Source organism: Callospermophilus lateralis, chromosome 4 (assembly GCF_048772815.1).
Source record: "Callospermophilus lateralis isolate mCalLat2 chromosome 4, mCalLat2.hap1, whole genome shotgun sequence".
NCBI lineage: Eukaryota > Metazoa > Chordata > Mammalia > Rodentia > Sciuridae > Callospermophilus > Callospermophilus lateralis.
Window position 1 is genome coordinate 111,781,003 of NC_135308.1, and position 20,673 is coordinate 111,801,675.

The 20,673-nt window shown below is 39.7% G+C and overlaps 1 protein-coding gene across 2 annotated transcripts in view; it reads right to left on the bottom strand.

The window, feature by feature from the left end:
- Lrig3 (leucine rich repeats and immunoglobulin like domains 3) overlaps positions 1-20,673 on the bottom strand; it is a 45,034-nt gene that overhangs the window by 14,358 nt on the left and 10,003 nt on the right. For both annotated transcript variants that reach the window (XM_076853065.1, XM_076853064.1), the window contains exons 4-9: positions 4,330-4,461; positions 3,318-3,461; positions 2,135-2,278; positions 1,659-1,802; positions 1,127-1,270; positions 153-233 (exon numbers count right to left, since the gene is read on the bottom strand). In XM_076853065.1, the coding sequence (XP_076709180.1) occupies positions 153-233; positions 1,127-1,270; positions 1,659-1,802; positions 2,135-2,278; positions 3,318-3,461; positions 4,330-4,461 (789 nt within the window). The remainder of the gene's footprint in view (positions 1-152; positions 234-1,126; positions 1,271-1,658; positions 1,803-2,134; positions 2,279-3,317; positions 3,462-4,329; positions 4,462-20,673) is intronic.

Genomic DNA, 20,673 nt, shown 5'->3' on the forward strand with positions numbered 1-20,673 from the left:
AACACTCATTTGGGGGAAATGATACAGGGTAGCAACAGGATTACACATCAACTTATAATCTCTTTACAGTGTTAATTTGTGGAACTGACTTCAATTAAGACAAAAATTTTAAGTCAAAGACTGAGCCAAATTATGAGGCAAATAATACTCACAGGCGTCTCAGTTTGTCAAGCCCAGAGAAAGCACCATTCATGTCTTCAATAGTCCATGAAATCTCATTGTTCTTCAGGTCCCTAATTAAAAAGAGCATTATCTTTAGAGAGATGCTTCAGAAACCTAAGATCACCACCCAGGTGGCATGCCATTTGTAACAAACTCCTCATAATTCCCCCTATCATCTCCACCCCTTTCAAAATCATAAACTCTTCGCTTCCCAAGGCACCTCTCATAGTCTATACTCTCCCTCAAACTACATTTTAAGTTTCTGCCCCAAATCCAGATAGCTGACTCTGGCCTTGTTAATTCCTGTATCAAGATGACTAAATTCTGAAGACTTGAAGAGTCTGAAAACTGCATTAAACTTTAAAACCACAGTTCCAACCACAGAAGCAGGAGTTCGCCAAAGCATACAGCGTCTTTCAATTATGTAATGCTTCAAACAGGGAACAGAGCACAAATTTCTGACAGTGCAAAAATCAAGAGCCCATTGCACAATGTTAAATTAATATCTGAGAGATTTTTTTCAAAGGTCAATTAATTCAACTCTCTTTTCTTTCTCTTAGGACAGCGATCAGGTTGTAGATGTAACTGGCATGAGAAGCAGGCATCATCCTCCACTGCCCTTTGTGTATCTTTTTGCTCTGGGTAATTTTTAATCTGCATTTTATAAAGAAAAGTTAGTGGATTTAAAACTGTGTCCCTCTTAGGCAGTTATCAACTTCCTGGAGATCCTGAGAAGGCTAACCATAATCACCCAAAAAATCTGATCACTGTCCTTTGAATCCCTTTATGAAACACATGTGGATAAAGTGGATCCATTTTAATCAAACTGTTCTGGGAAAAATTAAGATGCTACTTTTGAGGCTGTACACATTTCCTTGACAACAAAGGAAATCTGCTGGGAGAAAAGTGGGCGCATTTAGGAACCAATTAGGTTCATGTACCGAAAGCAGAAAGTGTAACTTACAAAGTCTTTAAACTGGAAAGCCCCCGGAAGGCACAGTCAGCGATGTAGCTGACTTTGTTGTTCCCAATGTGCAATGTGTTTAGTAGGCTGAGGCCAAGGAAGCTTGAATCATCTAACCTCGATAAGTGGTTGAAAGTTAGGTCCCTATAAAGAAAAAAGGAATTTTAGAATATGGCTTTGACTCTTCCATTCAACATGACGATCTGCTTCCTGACGGACAGGTAATAAATGTAACTATGACAATCCTTACTTTTAAAATCTGACCTCAACAATACTCAGGGTAAACATTATTTTTATTCCCAATAATTAAAAAAACAACAAAATAACCATGATTGCTTTTGCCCATGCACCATGAAACAGCAGAGTTGGCTTCAACTTATCACAACAATAAATATAAGGACGAGGTTGCATGTGAAAAAAAAAAATCTGTCGCCTTGGAAACTTTGTTATGAAAATTTCACAGATCAGTGGTAAGAAGCTCATGCTCTGGCATGAGCCCTGCTCTCAAACCTGAGAATAAAAGGCAACTCACAGCTCACTGAGTTTCTGGCAGAACTCCCAGGCATCAGGGCTGATCCTGTTGATGGCATTCTGGCTGAGATGAAGTTCCTGCAGCATCAGCAAGCCATAAAGCCAGCCTTTGGTAATCTCTGTTAGGTTGTTGTGGTCCAGCTGCCTACATTTATAAGAAGAATCAAAGGCAGAATCCAAAGTTCATTATTGAGTCTCTTCAAAGGGGACATACAATTCCATCCGAGGACACATTCCTATTATTTAATAGATATTTAGCTCTTGCTATCAGAAGATATTGGCAGAAAATACTCTAAAATCTTTCTTATAAGTTTATGTGCTTAGGAATTTTCAACCAGATTACCTGAAACAAAACTCAATAGTAAATTATAAATAAGATTATGCACTATGAGATTTTAACACAGTATTTCAAGTGGGAACTACTGGGTATTCTACCTTCCTGCTCCCTGAGTGGGAACTGTGGGAACCCATACTTACAAGATTTCCATGTTGCTGAGGCCCCAAAAAGCTCCATCCATAAGTTTTGTTACTCCGTTCCTTTGCATTTTCAGAGACTTCAGAGCACTAAGCCCTTGGAATGAGAGTCCATCTACATTTTTAATCTTGTTTCGGTTCAGTTCACTGCATTGAATATGACAAATTAAACAGTTAGCTTATAGGACAATTAAATTCTGGAGGGAGTAATAAAATGTGTCATTACGACAATATATTTAACCCAGTCAGTGTTAAATTACATAGAACATTTTAAATTTCTAAACATTTTTATTGAGAAGAATTTCAGTTTATTAGCAGTGAGTGAATTTCTGTCTGAAATATGTGATGTATTTTTGGAATAATAAAATATTGAAACCAGACTGCACTTGAGTTTCTAAACCACAGTCCACTCAGCATAGAAGCATATCAATTAATATTTGTTTTCAAATGATCCAGAATGAGGACATTAAACATTCCACTAAAACGTGAGGTCTTTTCAGGATCAGGGCCTTCAAGAGTATCCTGCTCCGTCTGCTTACAAAATTGGTTACTCTCTTCCCTAACTCGTTTTAGGTTTAATTATTTCTTTTAAGGCTGTATGTAGTTCTCAATCTTGGCTGCACACTGGAACCACCTGGGGAGTTTTAAAAGTTACTGAAGCCTGGCTCTTACTCCCAGAGGTTTTAATGTAATTGGTCTAGGGCGTGGCCTGGGTGCTGGGATTTTTAAAAGCTCCCCAAGTCTCTGTAATGTGCAGCCAAGGCTGAAAACCACTACTGCAGGAGCCTGTTCACAGATCATTCTCCCATTATTAACAAGACAGTTCTTTACAGCCTCTTAAGCTATCGGGCCTCCTGGAGTTGTCGGCATTATTCTCATAAACCGCAGCTGTTGAGAGCCCCATGATTTCTTTGGTGCCACAATGGCACCTTTGTGAGGAGGCCATTCAATGATAACACTATTCCCTCTTTCAGTATCAATCTACAGTGTCTTGTCAGGCAGCAGCTGGTAGTGGGTGATGACTAAGGATCCTCCCAATTCAAAGATTCTACAACCCCAGCTCTCAGAGGAAAGGTGGCCATGTGCTTGCTTCCAAATGCCTTTTACCAGAGTGTGAAGTTTGGAATATAGACATCAGGATTTGGAGGAGGTGAGGAAACAGTATCCAAGAGGACACTGGACTTACAGGTGTTGCAGTTGGGGCAGTTTAAACATCTTGGGTGGGATAGTTGAGATTCGGTTCCTGTTCAGCTTTAACACCAAGAGTGTGTTGGCCAAACTGTCAAAATACCCAGGTTCCATGGATGTGACTCGGTTGCTGTTGATGTACCTGTTGAACGTTTGAGGATGAGCTGCTCTTTCTGGTTTCTCTGGGAAGTTTAAGTGCATGCAACCTCTGCATTATAAAGAATCTCCAGAGAGCCTAACATTCAATGGATATTTACAATAATTATCCTTAGGTCCTTGTGGACAAATGTTGATGAAGATTCACACACATGGGCTAGGGGGTATAGCTCAGGGGGCAAATGCATGCATGGCATTTGTGAGGCCTTGGGTTCAATCCCAACACTCAAATCCATAAGCAAATAACAAGAATATCACACGTATTTCTGGGGAAAGAGTGGGAGGCTTGAAGGTTACAAAAATCTGTTAAGATAAGCCTCTATTTTTGTGACATTCATTTTTCATCCAGGCACAGTGGCACAAGCCTATAATCCCAGCAGCTTGGGAGGCTGAGGCAGGAGGATCTCAAGTTCAAAGCCAACCTCAGCAACTTGTGAAACCCTGTGTCAAAATAAAATATAAAAAGAACTGGGGATGTGGCTTAGTGTTTAAGTGGCCCTGGATTTAATCCCCAGTACCAAAATAAACAAACAAACAACCCCCCCAAAAAAAAAAAACAATAACAAAAAACACAAAACAAAATGGGGAAAAAAAAAAAAACACAGTAAAGTTTAACTTTGATTTTTTTTTAAAGAAACATTTTAACACAATTTTTTATATAGTCAAAGATAATCCCAAAGTGTCAGAATAAAATGGAGATTGAGGTTACCACACATTTCAAATCAATAAGAAAGTTATATTTTTTGATCCATCAGTAGTTAGGCAGTGTTTGTTGTATCTTTTTTTTTTTTTTTCATTGTAACATGATATTTTCATTGGAGATAAAAACTTTTGGTAGAGAAAACTTCACTTACAGATATTTGAGTTGAAGGGGTGGAAATGCAGTTTTAAGTTCCGAAATATTGTTGCTGCTTAGATCCAAAGTTTCAAGTGCCTGAAATTGTTTCAGATGTTCAGGTAATATCTCTGCAATCCTATTTCCAGCTCTGGAATTAAAAGACAGCACAGATAACTGGTTTAATGGTACAAAAAAATGAAAGGAGAAAAATATTTCCCATTCCTGCTGAAAAAAGAAGAATCTTCTCTGTTCCTAACTTGTTCTTAAAAAATATGCAACAGTGATTAAAACAGTACTTTTGACAAGTTAAGCAGTAATTCCACAACCACTTTAATTTATTCACTGAATCTTAAATCATATCATATTAGAACATATGAAACACATTCCTATAAGTCTGATACTATTTGGCAGTAGCTGTCTAAGCACTAGCCACTTAAGACAACATGCTATTTTTCAAAATAGTTCTTCCTCATCTTATTACATGGTAAGTGAAAGTCCTAGTATCAAGAGGGATATAAGCACTGATGAAATTATTTCCCATTTCTTCTTCCTGATTTATAATCTAATTCTTCTCTTGCCAAGTACCCACACTACAGGTGCCAATGAACTTCAAATACTCATGAGAATGGGGCTTTTTTAAAAACCATTCCGGAAAGATTTTTTTTTTCCTTTTAGCAACAGCAAGTTTCAATACATTGCCAAAGTTTCAATGCCAGTAGAGATGCTCTAGGGCTTTCAATACTTTCAATAAAAATATTATGTAAGATCATACTAGTCTAATCCCTGGGCAGTTAGGTTAAGACAGGTTTGACATTAACAGTCTAAAACAACATGCACAACCCAGGAGCCAGTAGTCACATATGGCTCTTTAAATTTTAGTCAATTAAATGTTAGAATTTAGGTCCTTGGTTACGGTAGGCAGTAGCTATCAAAAGGGACAAAACACACAGTTCTGTCCCACCATGTGGACAGTTCTGATAATGTTACTAGACTTTATACGGCGGGAAAAACAGGAAAACAAACCAACAAAATAAAAAGAGGCCAAGTCAAATTTCTTAAAAGGACATCAATACCACCGGTTCCAACGGGAAATTCAGCTAAGTGGCAATTTTGTTAGAAAACAGGAATCGAACAGACATGCAAATCATCTCCACTGCCATATTAGATCAGGTAGCTTGGTCTTTTTAGACCATCATTTGGTGGGGGAAATTTACATGTCAAAGCAGAGAAGTTGGGAAGATAAGAGCCCTTCTACAAATCATGAGGTCTTCTCTTTACAACCCAAGGAATGGTGAAACAATCTGTATGTTGTAGGCAGAGCTGTTACAAAGATCACACCTTGTATTTCTTTGGTCTGCAGTTAATCTTCACTTACCAAGAAAACTTAGAAGATATATCTGTATCTCCTTTATTAATAGCTGGATTCTGTAACACTCTGAGTTTATTAAGTTCTTCTGTATTAGTATATGTCTCAGGCATCTCCCAACCTCAGAAGTTTCCTGAGTTAGGTGTAGCACTTACTTATATTCACCAAATCCTATACTGCATTCTGACATAGTATGTCCATAGCTGGTCTTCTTTGCCATATTGCAAGTTTATTAGAAGCAGACATTTATCTTTATCTCTACCCTGGAATGTGTATGAAATCTAGTAGTTTGAGCAAAGAATAGGGGCCAAGCCCTATGCCAAACACTTCTCATATACTATGCTATTTAATCATAAAATAATTTCTCTGATAGAGATATAATAGGTGGTTTTAAAATTTAAAAATCAGGGTTTTTCATGTAACAAGCTGAGTATTTCTAAGCCATCTCAGAGCATAAGTCTAAATTGGTCCCAAAGCAATTCCTGAAGGTTTGTCTCAAAGAATTCAGAGTATCTAAGATATTTTGGCAATTAAATTCTTACTGGAGATGTACCTTCAGAAAGATTAAAATGCTTCACCTTGCAAAACTGCTCAACAGAAGTTGAAGCCAGAAGGCTTGAAGTGAACATAAGACTCCACCTGGTTGACTAAGCCTTCACCATGCCAACACTCACAAATGCCCTAGAACAGGACCTCTCCCGTTTACACTTGACCCTCTGGAGTTAGAAGGTTGTATTCCTGATTATGTGCAAATGTCAGGAGCTGTTTTCTCCACAATAAAGAACAATAAGGAGGAGAAAACAGGCCCTAAGTTATGTATTTAAACAAAAAACTAACACAACTTCTCAAAATATTGCTAAACCCCACAGCAAATGACTTTTATGTCATTTTTGATCTTTAAAAATCCAAGCCAACAGAGAATTTAACTCCATTTTTTTAAAAGTAATCCTATACAAGCCTAGAAAATACATATTTTAAGAGCTGAACTTGGCAATTAACAACAAAGTTAAAAACAAAAAGTATTAGCAGTTCTGTGTACAAATCCAAATTAGCAAACCCCTCAGATTCCCATAAAGTCTTCCAGAATTTGTTTAGAATCAAGTCAGCCATGACCTCTGATTTTGACCATTTCCCACATCTGGATTCGCCAGTGCATAAACTCCTTGATCTAGCTGTGAGGTAAAGGGTAATGCAAGAAAGACAATTAGTCAATTTCTAGGTCCCGGAGATGGAATCAATCCAAGGGACAAGCCACAGGCCTTCAGGGTCAGGGTGTGTGGGTTAAACAAAACCACACTTTGGGGCACACAAATTTTTTCTAAAATACATAAACCAATGTTTGCATTATCAGGAAGTCCTCCCACCAAGAGTGCAGTAACCCTGAAATGTCCAAGTGCCCCTTCTCTCCAGACCTTGCTCTGTCCCTAGCTACATCTCCTTTCATAAATCTGCATCTGGTTTTGGACCCCAGGCTGTCTGGGTCTAGTACAGCTACATTTTCACAGTATTTAAAAACAACAGAAAGAAAACACTTAGCCAGAGATTTTTGCAATAAATGGAGCAAATTAGGGTTTCAGGGGAGGGAGAGCGAGACTCACAGGTGTCTATCACCCTGGTCAAACAAGGCTACAAGATAACAGACCATACAATCTTTGGTTTATATATTCATTTGTTTATAAGGCAATTATGAACAAGGTATTAAAACTGCCAATTACTTGAGTGACGAATAAAATTTTCCTTGCAGTAAAAGTATACTCCAGCCAAAGCCAGCAATTTCCTGAACTGCACACCTCCTAAATTGCAGTGTGAAAGTGCTCAGTTATAGATGGAGCATGCACAGTACAGTCTTTGTCAGCTCTGCGCCCCAGCACAAAAATCCCTTACAACTGCCAGGATAATAGCCCCTGTATCACAAAAATTTAAATCTGTCCTAATGGAACTGAATTAAATCCAAATGCCAGTTTCTTATTAGCGCTTAAAGTAACTGGCAAATAACACCTGATATGTACCAGTTTAAAACACAAAACAAATCCCCTCCTAAAAGAAACTTGCTTTATATCATGAAAGAAAGGTAAAAAAGCAAGATTACAGTTTAAAAAAAATTACATTAAAAAAAAAATCTCCATCATCTGAAACTTCCAAAATAAGTTTATATCACAGAGTGGGTCAAAATAGCCACTTCTAGGAGACAAAGATTCAATTCAGCTCCAGCTTTCATTTTTCTTCAAATATGGATAAATGCCAAAGTCGATCGACATAGTAAAAAGCATTGCAGCTAATTAATATTTTTGGCAGGATGTGTGCAACACTTGAACAAAAATAAAACTGGGTCAATACTTTTTCTGTTATGTAAGCCACGCAGAAATGCCATCTTTCCATTGTTCAAAAATCAGAACATGGTACTATAAACACTGAAAGGTGCTTTAGGTTCATGCAAACCCACCTAAGTGACTAGAAATATTTTGGTCTTCTCTGTTTAGAGTACAGGGAGTTCCACAGTCAAATCATTACTAAGATGAAGTATAATTAATCCCTGTGGACAAACAGAACTGGGGGCATGGTTGTGGGGGGAGGCAGATGGTTCCTTCAGGCTTCTAAGACCACAGGAAAAAGAGGAGTCCCAGATATTTCACCCTTGGCTTCTTAGGTTCAATAATAATGGCTTCATTCTATTGCCAATTCCATCTTTTGACCAACTTTGCCAAATACCTTTTTAAAATGCAGAGGCAGATGTGGGTACCCACTGCTGTCTGATGATGTAGGGCTACAGGGAGACCTATCCATTAACCAGGATGGAGATGCCTTGACCCCACCAAGCCTGAAGTCTAGGGGAGAGAACAGGCAAACAGGAGAGGTCAATGGTGTGGTAAGCACTGTGAAAGGAAGAGGGAGCAGAGCAAGTAGAGAGGGCAGACTCCTCAAGAGCAGTGGGAAGAGTGAGGGTGGGCATGGGTCACAAAACTTGCCAGGGGAACTATGCTAAGACCTGAAGGATGAGGGGTTAGCTTGGCGGCAGTGAAAGTGAAGCAAGGCGACTTTTCTTTGAGGAAATGAAAAAATGTCTTGATGGCTGGAGTTTGGAGTTCCCGGCTAGATACTGGAGAAATATGAAGCTCAAGAATGAGTTGGCCGAGAAGAGAAGAAAGAGTAGATCAAGCAGGGCCCTGGAAACCATGTTAGGCATTTAGCCTCTATCTCAAGATCTGCTGTGAGGAGAAGCCAAAGCATTTCTAATAGTGGGGTCACATGTGCTACACAGTGGCTGCTCTGGCAGTCATGGGTATAAAGACTGGATGAAGGGCAGACAAGAACAGGCGCAGGGGCACCATGTAGGAGGCTCCTAACTTTTGTTTTTTTGTTTTTTGGTCAGGGGATTGAACCCAGAGGTGCTTTAACCACTGGGCCACATCCCTAGCCCTGAATATTTATTTTTCATTTTGAGATAAGGCCTCACTAAGTTGCTTACAGCCTCACTAAATTGTTAAGGCTGGCTTTGAACTTGTGATTCTCCTGAGGAGGCTCCTAACTTGATGTGGTGGACACAGACACTATGCTAGCACCAGGGTGGTGGCCTAACTAGACACAGGCTCTGGGGCGGGGACCACTCTTCCAGTTTCCTGAGCTCTTCTCCCCTGCACATAGGTCTAGTTTTTTTTTTTTTTTAAGATCTGTAGCTCTGTCCTTGGGACTAAGGTCCAGAGTTGCCATAAACTCTATTCTTTAGCATTGTGTTCTACATTTTTAGTTGTTTCTGTTGTTTTGGCTTGAGGCCTTCTAAGGCATGTGGGGCAGACTAGCATCTCCCTCTTGCTCAGGTGTGAGATGCTACTGATCAGACCAGCCCAATTCCAGCATTACAATATGATCATTAGGAAAATGAATTGTGTTATTCTCACATATTAGAAATGCGCTCATTTCACTAGCTCTGAATGCAAACCTGGACTAAACTAATAAAGGTAAAATATAACTGAAGAAGTTAGTAACAGGACCACTTTTTGACTCACTGTAATCATCAGGAAGCAGAAGTGTCTCAAAAGCACTTGTACAGACTTAAGTGAATATAAATAAATAGTGCTATTTTATTTCTGAAGTTTAAAAGGAGACCCCCCCAGGAGGAGGTATTTTTTGTTGGTGAGGAAGCAGAATATCAGATTTTTTCACACTGAGTTTTCTGAATCAATCAAGCTCTAGCTTCTTGATGAGTTTCAACAGTCTCCCACCTATTGCACAGACAGCTCAAGGTCTTACAGTTGTGAGGTGTACAGACATACAATCTTGTATGAAGAAGGTATGGGCCAGCGTGGTGGTGCACGCCTGTAATTCCAGCAGCTCAGGAGGTTAAGGAAGGAGAATCAAGAATTCAAAGCCAGCCTCAACAATTTAGCGAGGCGTGAAGCCACTCAGACCCTGTCTCTAAAAATATAAACAGGGGCTGGAGATATGGCTCAGTGGTTAAATGTCCCTGAGTTCAATCCCCAGTACCTCCCACAAAAAAAAAAAAAAAAAGAAAAGAAAAAGAATAAAAAGAAAAGAAAGAAAGTACATACATATATACACTATGGCATTTTCCACTTGGAGAGAATGTGTGCATGGAGTTAATTTGAAACCAATTTTTATACATTTGCAATGCTCTCACTTCTTATAATGTACCAATCTAACCCTACCCCTTAATTCCAATTTAGTTATTGCAACTAAGAATTGCTTAACCTCATCCATTCCATACAAATAACTATCATGTAAGCATATTAAATATATTGACTGGTATGGTCTGGCTGAGTCAAGGAAATCCTGATTTCTACGTATAATTTGTAAGCAACCGGCTTAGCACCATTTATGAAGAAGTTATAAGTTGTTAAAGAAAATACCACATTTTGCAAATACATTAAGGTCTAACACTACAGCACGCCCCCCCGACACACACACACTCCCATTAAAAAAAAAATGGTATCCTTAAGGCTCCCTGAAAACTACTTTGGCTGAAATAACTAACATCCCATAATACCAGGCTTCTTTTAACAGAAAAAATTTGGCAAGCAAAGAACCTTTCCCATACAGATAAAAATAAACTGTCTCTGCTCATCTCTTTTCTAAAAAGATAATTAAGAAGTTTCATTAAAAGAACACATGTTTGGACTGGTTCACCAGTACTGTGGCATCAAAGAATAAAGCCAACTGAGGAAACTTCTGCAAGGAGACAGATTCTTGATTAAGGACTAATGATGCTAACCAGCAACTGAGCCGTGGTGTAAGGAGCAAAGACTCGGTTCTTTCAGCTCAAAGCCAGGTCAACATGAAATGTAATTATCTCTTGGATCACAAACAGGATAAAGATGGCTACAACACAGTATTTTAATGCTCAGGTCCTACAAAATCAGGACCCTATTCATGTGCCAGTTAGAACACATGTTAAAAATTGAAAAAAAAAAATCATACCACATACAAAATAACACTTCTTTGATCAACAAATGTAAATTCAACTTAGTCTTCTGTGTAAACAGAAATTTACAAGTAAATCCTAGAAGACAACAGGATGATAAAGAAGATAATTACCAAAGGCATTTTAATCTGAAATAATTTATGTGCAATAAGAAGCTCTCCTTTGATTAAAAAAAATTTTTTTTAAGTTCTCCCTATTTGGGGGCAAAGGCCTTCCACAGCCATTTTCACATGACAGACCACTGGTATGGTTCACCTGTTTGAGTCTCCACTATCTCTGATTTACTTGTGAGTGGAGAGAACCTCTAATTCATTTTTAGAGCCCCAAAACTCAGGATAAAATGAATGGGTTCAAGACCCTAAAGGAGACAATCCTGACTAGTCCAAAAACTTCAGATTGGCTTTAGATTGGCCCATAAGCATTGATGCATACATCCATGTGTTCAAGATGCATATCTACATCAGGAAATATTATGTCCACTATAGCTGCCAGTCAAAAAAGTAAACACAAAAACCATGGTTCCCTACATGAATCTAACTATTAAAAGTAAGATCTCCAGTACAGTTACCTAGAGAGAGCATTTTGATTTGATTCTCAGTTTCATGTCTTGATCTACTATATTCTCTGAATCTTGATTTTTCTCCTCCGTTAAAAGAAAGGAAATGGAATGATCTCTTCCACACCGAATGACCTGAGATTCTAGATAAGCACTGGATATGACCAGATTTACTTGACACAACTGCATGTTGTAAAAACTATAGCCTCTTCTAGAGCCTACAACACACACACACAATTCTTTATAGGCTGACGGTTCAGGTGTGCACTGACATTAAATCAGCAACCCTTTTTCTTTTAGTACAGAGAAGGCACCATTTTGTTCTATCACAGCATTCCTGGATGCAGTTTGATGAGCCAGGGGCCTCAAACGGCAGTACACATCAGAACTGGAGGGGCTTCCTGAAGCACAGGTTGTTGAGCAGCCAACACTTCTGGGGTTTCTGTTTCACTGTGTGTGGGAACGGGCCCGAGAGTCTGCATTTCTTTTAAGTTCCCAGGGGATGCAGACGCTGCCAGGAGAAAACTTACAGAACCACTGTCAATCCTAGAGATCTGCATATATGCTTCCCACACCCCATCCCAGAACCTGTTTTACCCCAAGTATTCTGAAAACATAGCTTAATTAGGTTTTTTCCTTCTTTCCACAGTGCTGGCGCTTAGCAGACCCTTTCGATCTAGACACGTGACCCCTCCAGTATGGGAAACTTTCTTCTCTCTTCGAAAATTTCTTCCCTTCCATTTCTATCAATGTCTCCTCGTAGACTTTGATCTAGGGAGGTGTGAAGACTTCCTTTGTCTTCTAATCCTCCCACTTGCTCACTTTTTCTTCTCCTGTTTTCCATCCCTTGGTCCTTGGGTTCTTCTTTCTGACAAAATTTTTTCAACTTTCTCCTGACACTTCTGTTACCTTGCTACATTGTTTTTTATTGCGTTCTTAACTTCTATTTTCAGCTAACTTGCTGAATATTCCTTTTTTTAATGTTTTTTTTTTTTTTTTTTTGTCATGCTTCTGGTTTTGTGGATTTAGCATCTTTTCTTCTCGCTCCAAAGATATCACATTTGTTCTCAAGTACCCTTTTCCTTCCACTGCCTCTGACTCCATTTTGCTGTTTCAGACTCTGACTTTATTGTTGGAAACCTCTTCAGACGTCTGCTGACCAATGGCCATTCACTCAGATTTGATAAAAAGGAGCACTAAGGAGCTTACTGAGGGCTGCACGTGACATGGACTTGCTAAACAGTGAGTCTCTGCATAGGTGACTGTGGTATGTTCGCATGTTACTTTCTGTGGGTCTTCCCTCTTGAGGGAAGAGGGAATGAATCCTCAGTCTTCAGTCTTGAATCCTCAGTCTTCAGTGGGGTGGGGGTGGCGCAGGGAGCACATCTCTTGTCATCTGGGAAGGCTATCTGGGAACTAAGTTGAGAGCAGGGGTGTCACCTTCAGTATTCGGAAGTGACTTAATGTTGCTGATTTCCAAAGATGGTGTCCACAACCCCAACCTGAATTCCAGAGACTTTCTTTCTATTCCAGTTCTCATGAAAGTAAACTTCCAGTCTTCTGTGCTAGGGAAAGGGCTCTGAGTTCTGGAGCAGGAATGTGAAGGGAGGTCAGAATACTTCTTGTAAAAGACTATTAACTAATTCTCTATTTTCAATTCTGTTCTGCACCTCACCTTTATAGGTTCTGAATTCCAGAATCATTCTGAGGATCTGCAGTATACTCAAAAAAATAAAAATTAAAATAAAATAAAAAGCCTGCCTTTTGGGGAAATCAGCTGCTTTCTCCTTCTTCTAAGTCAGTTGTAATTGATCCATCTGCTTGCAAAATTTTTACGGCATTTTTAAAATTTCAACTGTGTCCTCTCTTTGTTCTCTATTTTCTCTTTGTTCCTGTTGGTATAACCTTTCTTTTTCAAATCTTTTACTTCCATTTTAATGGGGTGCAGGAAGGAGCAGAGTAACATGAATGCACTCAGCCCACCATGCTTAACAGGAAGTCTCTTCCAGCAAGCAATTCAATCCATCAATAACACCAGTTTCACTTTAAATCCCCAAATAAGCAAACTCTTCCCTCAAAAAATTTACTGTAATTTGTTTCTCACTGAAAAGTCATTCGACTCAGACTTTTACAAGGTAATTTAACAAAAAAATTTAGTCTATATAAAGAACATTCACTTAAGATGATAGTACAAATGAGAAAATACTGCATCACTATTCTGAACCTCAAATTAATAAACAGGCATACAGAGCATTAACTCAGTATGAACACATCAGGCTGAATTCATTTCATTTTATTTTCCAATATGGCTCACAGAACAATGAACCAAAAACATCACTGGCATAGATTATCTTGATTTCACCCAAGTATTTAACTTGTCCTTGTAAATAGGACAGAAAGTGTGGTGGTATGATCGTACAGACCGGTGAGCTCCCAGTGATCCCTTGTCTTTATCTTCAGAGAGGGGCACGAATCTCTAGGGATTTCCATCACCACAGAAAGTGCTAATAGACAGGGCCAGTTGAGACCCCATGCTACACAAGAAATGGCCTGAGAATCTGAGCCAGGAGAAAGGGCTTTGAGAAAACCTTGTATTTTAAGATATGTAAGTATTATGATGCCAAAAATAGAAGGAAATTGTTTTCCCCACCACACAGAGCTTAGGAGAGCAGTCAGAATCTGCACAAGAGAAGAGCTCAGCTTAATGTACAAAAGTCCTGGCAATTAGAGCTACAGAATCAGCCAATGGGAAAGGCTCCTCACCAGGAATGAGCTTTGTCCCCTCTGGGGAGGGAGGTCCTATAACCTCTCTTCCAGGGATTTCTCCACAGAGATAAATGTCTCTTCTAATTCCAAGTTACAAGACTGCCCACAGACACTTTGAACCAATGAAAATGGGGTTGTAACAGTTTTATCATTTAGCAAACTCTAATTCCTTCCACCTTTTCTTTGATACTTACATGTGCATAGTGAAAGACAAAGACAGATTTACACAATTAGTTGACAATTATCTTGAGTCCATCAGCAACCTTTCATCTTTGAAGAGTACAAGGCCATTGTCCTTTGGGGGATCAGACAGTGATCAGTGATCAAATTCAAAAGCATCATATTTAAAAACCAAAAAAAAAGTGCCTATTTTTGATGCTATTCCATAATGTATTTATTTGCTATTAAAATGGTCAAACTTGTTCATGCACAATAAAATTGACAGTCCACAAATGTGTACCAGAGTTATCCTATGTTTTACAGTACTTGCAGCAGGAATTCTACCCTACTATGTTAATTTATCTTCCACCTTACTCTAGAGGCTGCTCTATCTGCCTGAGAAAGCTACACAAAGAGGGAGGGAGACAGCAAACAAGGGCTGGTAAGTGCTAGAAAGGAGGTGTTTATATTTACAATTGCCTTTCCTTTCATGTTTTGAATTTAGTACTTAAGGAACTTTCAGCCAAAGAAAGAAGAGACAGTATTGGTTAGAAGTCTGATTGTTTTGGTCTCTACCCAACCAGAGCCCCAAACCTCTGGCCTGTGGAAGCCAGCAGAGAAACTATAATAAGGAAGAGAAGAAGGGAAAGTAACTAGACCAGAATAGAGACACATGTTGAATCTTGCCACCCCAATCATGAAAAGCTACTGCCTCTCACTTTATTATTGTGTCTGTCTTGGCAGAACAAGCCTCATTCGGCAAAGAGGGAAGTCTCTTAGAAGAAGCTGTACCTGATACTTCAAAGCAGCAATGTAAATGGCTGGTACGAAGGTGGGGGAGAGACTGAGAAAATGATTCAGATTCAGGATAAACACTGATAATATAGAAGTTTCTGAGGCAAGATATACTGAAAGGTTAAGTTCAAGGAGTAGGAGTCAATTTTATGGCCTTCAAGGAGCAACACTGGAAAAACAAAGCTGATCAGTGAGTCATTCCATCCATCTAGAATTGATGTTACTTTGGAAAAACCAGTTTTATGAATGAAAAAAAAATTTTGGTACATGGAAAAGTTGGAATAGAAAAGCTTCCTATGTATATGAATTTGGACTAGGTCATCCATTCATTCATCCATCTAACCAAAAACATACCGAGTATCTATGTGTGCTAGGCACTGTGCTACATGCCAGGGTAGTAATGGGGACAAAAACAGATGGGATATCAACTTTTGTGAAGTTCCATTTTGGTGAGGGAAAGACATTTAAAGACTCCACAAATACATAACTGAAATTATGATTATTTATACAATAACAAGGTATACTGTTATAACAGAGAAGATATAAAAATGCAAAAGTGACACAAGTCTTATCTATGAAGGGTGGAGGGAGGGTGGGTACTCTAGACAGGGGAAAAGCATACCACAGGAACCTGGGGCAGCTCAACCTGGCCTGCCTGGGACACAGCAATGACTCTAGAGAAGGTTCAAAGGGAAAAGAGGATGCATAGTATTCTATATCTTGAGAAGGACTGTGCTCTTGACTTAAGAGCAGTGGGGGACCACTGAAGGATCTAGAGAGCCATGTAAGGATCACGAATTTATGTTTCAAATACAGCTGTTTTCAAAAACCTAGTAAGTTTGTATTCTGGGGACCAGTTTGAGATTAAATGTGAAGATAAACTGAAGAGTGTTTGTCACAAATCCAACTCGGTGAACAGTAAACTCTCTTTTAAGTGCAAGTTAGACATAAACACTTTAAAATTCAATGAAAGAATACTACTTATCGTATTAAGATCCTTATGTGTTTATTTTGTAAGACCTGCATTCCGTGAGCTTATTTCCATTAAGCACAACAGTACGTGGCTTCTCTGAGCTAGTGAAGGCTGTAGCCCTAAGAGGCAGAGTCTGACAAGCAAAGAAGACTCTGCCCATTCATGCACAACAGGGCAGCATATACTTGGGGATGAAATCCGGGTTCCTTTTACCAAGATGTGGGCAAGGACAGGATATGGTTTGTGTCCACGTACTCAAAGTACTTTGACTCCCTCAGAACCTAAAGTTCTAATTCTAGCAAATCTGCTCCCCAACTTCCTGAATTAACACAACAAACTGGTGAACTCTTTCCAAATATTGACTTGAAAAGTACTGGATAAAACAACTATTTGGGCTGTACTGCCTAGTCACAAAATTACTCAAATATATATCCTTACTTGAAAGTGTTATAATGCTTGCAGCCTTCCCTATATACAACTTTATCTCTGAGCTATGAACCTATTAAAATAATCAATATTGTTTGAAAAGTTATAAAGAGAGTTTGGTGAATAATTTAAATAAACTCAGGGCCACAAACCAAGCAACCATTTCTTGTATCAGTGTCCCCCAAACCGATTTCTTTAACAGTCTGATTTTTGGAGTGTAATGAGAAATGCTTACTTTTAGATGAAATTCTCACTTAATATGGTGCTGGGCTGAGTAGGTAACTAACTATGGAGATGCTCCTCCACCTAAGATGCAGTTACATCCCAACAAACAAGTAAGCTGACAATATCATAAATCAAAAATGTATATAGTACACCTAACCTACTGAACACTATGGCTCATCCTGGCCTGCCTTACAAGTGCTCAGACATGCGCACGAGCCTACAGAGAGGCAAAACCATCTTGCACAAAGGTGTTTATAATAAAGTGTTGATTACCTCATAATTTATTACACTGTACTGAAAGTGAAAAACAGAATCGTCATATGGGTATACTTTTACACCATCACAAAGATGAAATATCAAAAGTTCCTTAGTTGAACCATCCTAAGTCGGGGTGGTCTGTATTGCAGTCTGATTTCTATCACTTGTTCAACTTGTACCCTCCCCCCTCACTCAGAAGTCAATACTCACATGACTCCCACCCCATGGCCAATTTCCCTTTGTTGGGGAAAAAAAAGGGTATGTGGCCCAGCACACTACAGGGCTCAAGGTACAGAACAACTCCAGTGATCTACAGGTAACAAGTATTTGGCAAGTCATAATTGTTAATTCTCAAAGGCACATTATGACACTTGATTTTGTAAATGAACACTCCTTAATGCTATCTCCATAAAAGAAGAAAATCAGATTCTGTGATAAACTGTGTAAATTCATTGCCCTGCTTAAAAAAAAAAAAAAAAAAAAAAAAAAACATAAAAATTCAATGATTCCTCCAAACTGCAAATCACCTAAGCATGGCAGAAGCCTCATGAGCTGATCCTACTAACTTCCTAGGTCTCCTTCTTCCTCCAGACCTTCCCTGCCCTCCCATCCATACATTCTAAAACCTTATGCACTGGCACACCCCTGGGAATCCTTCGTCATCCTAGACCTCACCTCACTTGGACAAGAATGTCTTTATCATCTGTCTTCTCACTATTCAGAGCCCCACAAGAGCAGAGATCAAGACCTATTTTTCTTTGTTCTCTAGTGCATAGCTAATGTTATTGTTGGGCACTTGAGCAACTCAAAATATACCTTACAGATACAAGACTTAGGCTACAAATATTGCTATTATTAATTATAATTTTGTGCTCCCCCTTTTTTGTTTTTTAACCAGTTAAAGAAAGCAAAAGTTTTCCTGTTAATTCATCTACTGCTGCCAGGATGATTTCTAAATCCTGTCTTCCTCCTGTGACCTTTCCACTCAAGAATCCACTTTGGCCCCCTGCCCCAATCCTTTGCTCCTCTGTAAAGCCCACCACACTGCAACTGGAACAGCTGCAGCTGCTCACACCCTTCAGAGCCCTTTCATGTACACGTGCCATTTGATCCTCTGCCGGAACCATGGGAGATAGATGGGCAGACATCTCAGACAGTACAGATAAACAAAGAAGAGTTAATTAAGTCTGCCTAAGGTCAGACAGGTCATTAGTGTGAGACAAGACAAAAACCTGTGTGCCTAATTCCCAGCTCAGGTCCCTCTCCTGTTGCACAAGGGCCCACAATTGCTCTTGTCCACTCTTCTGAATAAACCTCACTCTCATTTCTTAATGGATACCTTTTTTTGTGTGTGCCTGGGACTCTACTGGGCGGCTGGGAGGACAGAGATCTCAGTCAGATATGAGTCCTACACTGGAACAAACTGTGACAAATGCCATTAGAAACTACACGCACTACACCTGCAGACCTTTCAAAACTGAAAGAAAACTCCCCATGATTCTACAAACAAGTTCACACCACACAGAATACCATTCCCCACCACCACCGCCACCGCCACCCAGGGTTGTTCTCAGTAGTATACAAACTGCCTGAGATCTGAGGGAAGAGCATCACTTTTATACTTTCCTGCCTCCCCAAAGCATCTCCATTCGAGAAGACACATGATGTGACAGAATCACATCTCAGATGCATTAGGCTCCAAGGTCAGCAGACAAGGGAAAACACCTATCATCAGCATGCCCTTGAAGTCCTCAGGACACAGCCAAGCACTTTCCGACACTCTCCCTCCCACGCTCCACCAATCCAACGTGGCCAGATGCCTTCAGAGTGGGAGCAGATCAATTTTGTAGGGAAAGACTATGTGTTTTATCATTGTTTATTATATTCTGAATTTTTAAGTTCAAGATCTGACGAAGAAGTCCACAAGCGTGAAGGGCACATGTGCTATGAAAGCCGAATTTCTGAATACCAAAGTCACCCTCAGTGAGCTGAGACATTCAAACGTACAAAGACAATGAGAAAAGGGGTTCTGATTTCCCACCTCCCACATACTCCAGAGCAAGTTTCTCTCTTGCTCGAGTGGTGAAGTGAATTCTTGAGTTACTGAAATTACTTCTCTTGTTCTCATTTTTTTTTCTTTCAACCAGTATTACTGTAATAATTTATAATTATTATTATTTTACCAAGTATGCACAGTTGAACAGTCTCCAATAGTAAATCTGTAGTCACAGGTTTAGACTAAATGTACATGGATCTCTCTGAATTATGCTAAATGCATATGAATATTTATAACCATTCCTTAATTCATGCATTAAGCATTAACTAACTACGCCACACACCTGCATTAAGGAAAGGAACTTCGACCACAGAGGCCTCAGAATGCAGCAGAGGAGAAAAGCAGCAGCAATATCATTTTATGCCTATATATGAGTTGGTCTACAAGGCAAAGTGGGCCTCAATGGAGCAGGGCGGTCTGAGAGGAGAAAACTCTAGCCCAAACACATGTTTCCCTGAGTCCAAAGATCCCCTTCCAACTGGGGAGCCCTCTGTGACCACACACAGTCCTCACACTTCCTGGTTTGATGATATCACACCAGGTGTTTTCTGCCTTCCTCCTTCCAACAGGTCAGCTCTCTGGGGGCAGGGATTTTCATCTGCTCTGTTCACTACTCCTCTGATCCTAGAACTATGCCCAGCAAAAGGTGGAACTCGGTCAGCATTCACTGACCACATCAAAGGACAACTGCCACAGCATTCCAATCCCTTTTCACGGCCTTTATCATGGACTGAAGTCATCTTTCCTTTTAAAGTCTGTTTGCCTATCTGTTTTTCTCTCTCTCCTCGATAGAAGGGAAATTTCACAGTTTTTCATTACTGCTCTTCACTTAAAACAGAGCCTGGCACACAACAGGGAGTCAGCACATTTTAGATGAATGAATCCTCTCCATCACCACCATCATGGCTCAGTCGCTGAGCACTCAGTGAGTGCTCTCTGAATCTTCACAATAATCCTGTGAGATAGGCACTATTACTATTCTCCTTTTAAAGCTGAGGAAAACAGAAAGAAAGTAACTTGCCCAGGGTCACAAAACTAACAATGGGTGAAGCCAGCAATTAATACCAGGCCTTCTGACTTGAGCTTTGCTTTAATTACTCTTCTATGTGACCAAAGCAGCACTGTAGAACGGGCCAACACCACTCTTGTTGCATAGGTTCAATCCTCTGCCCCCTTCTCCCCCCTCCTGCCACCTCCAGGCCATTCTCCATACCAAGGCCAGAGTGACACTGTCAAAGACCAGATCTGTTGGTCTCACAGTTTAAAATCTCTACAATGGCTTTCCACTGAATGAGCCCGTTTTGGAGGGCTACCAGCAAAGGTAATCAGCATTTATAATGACC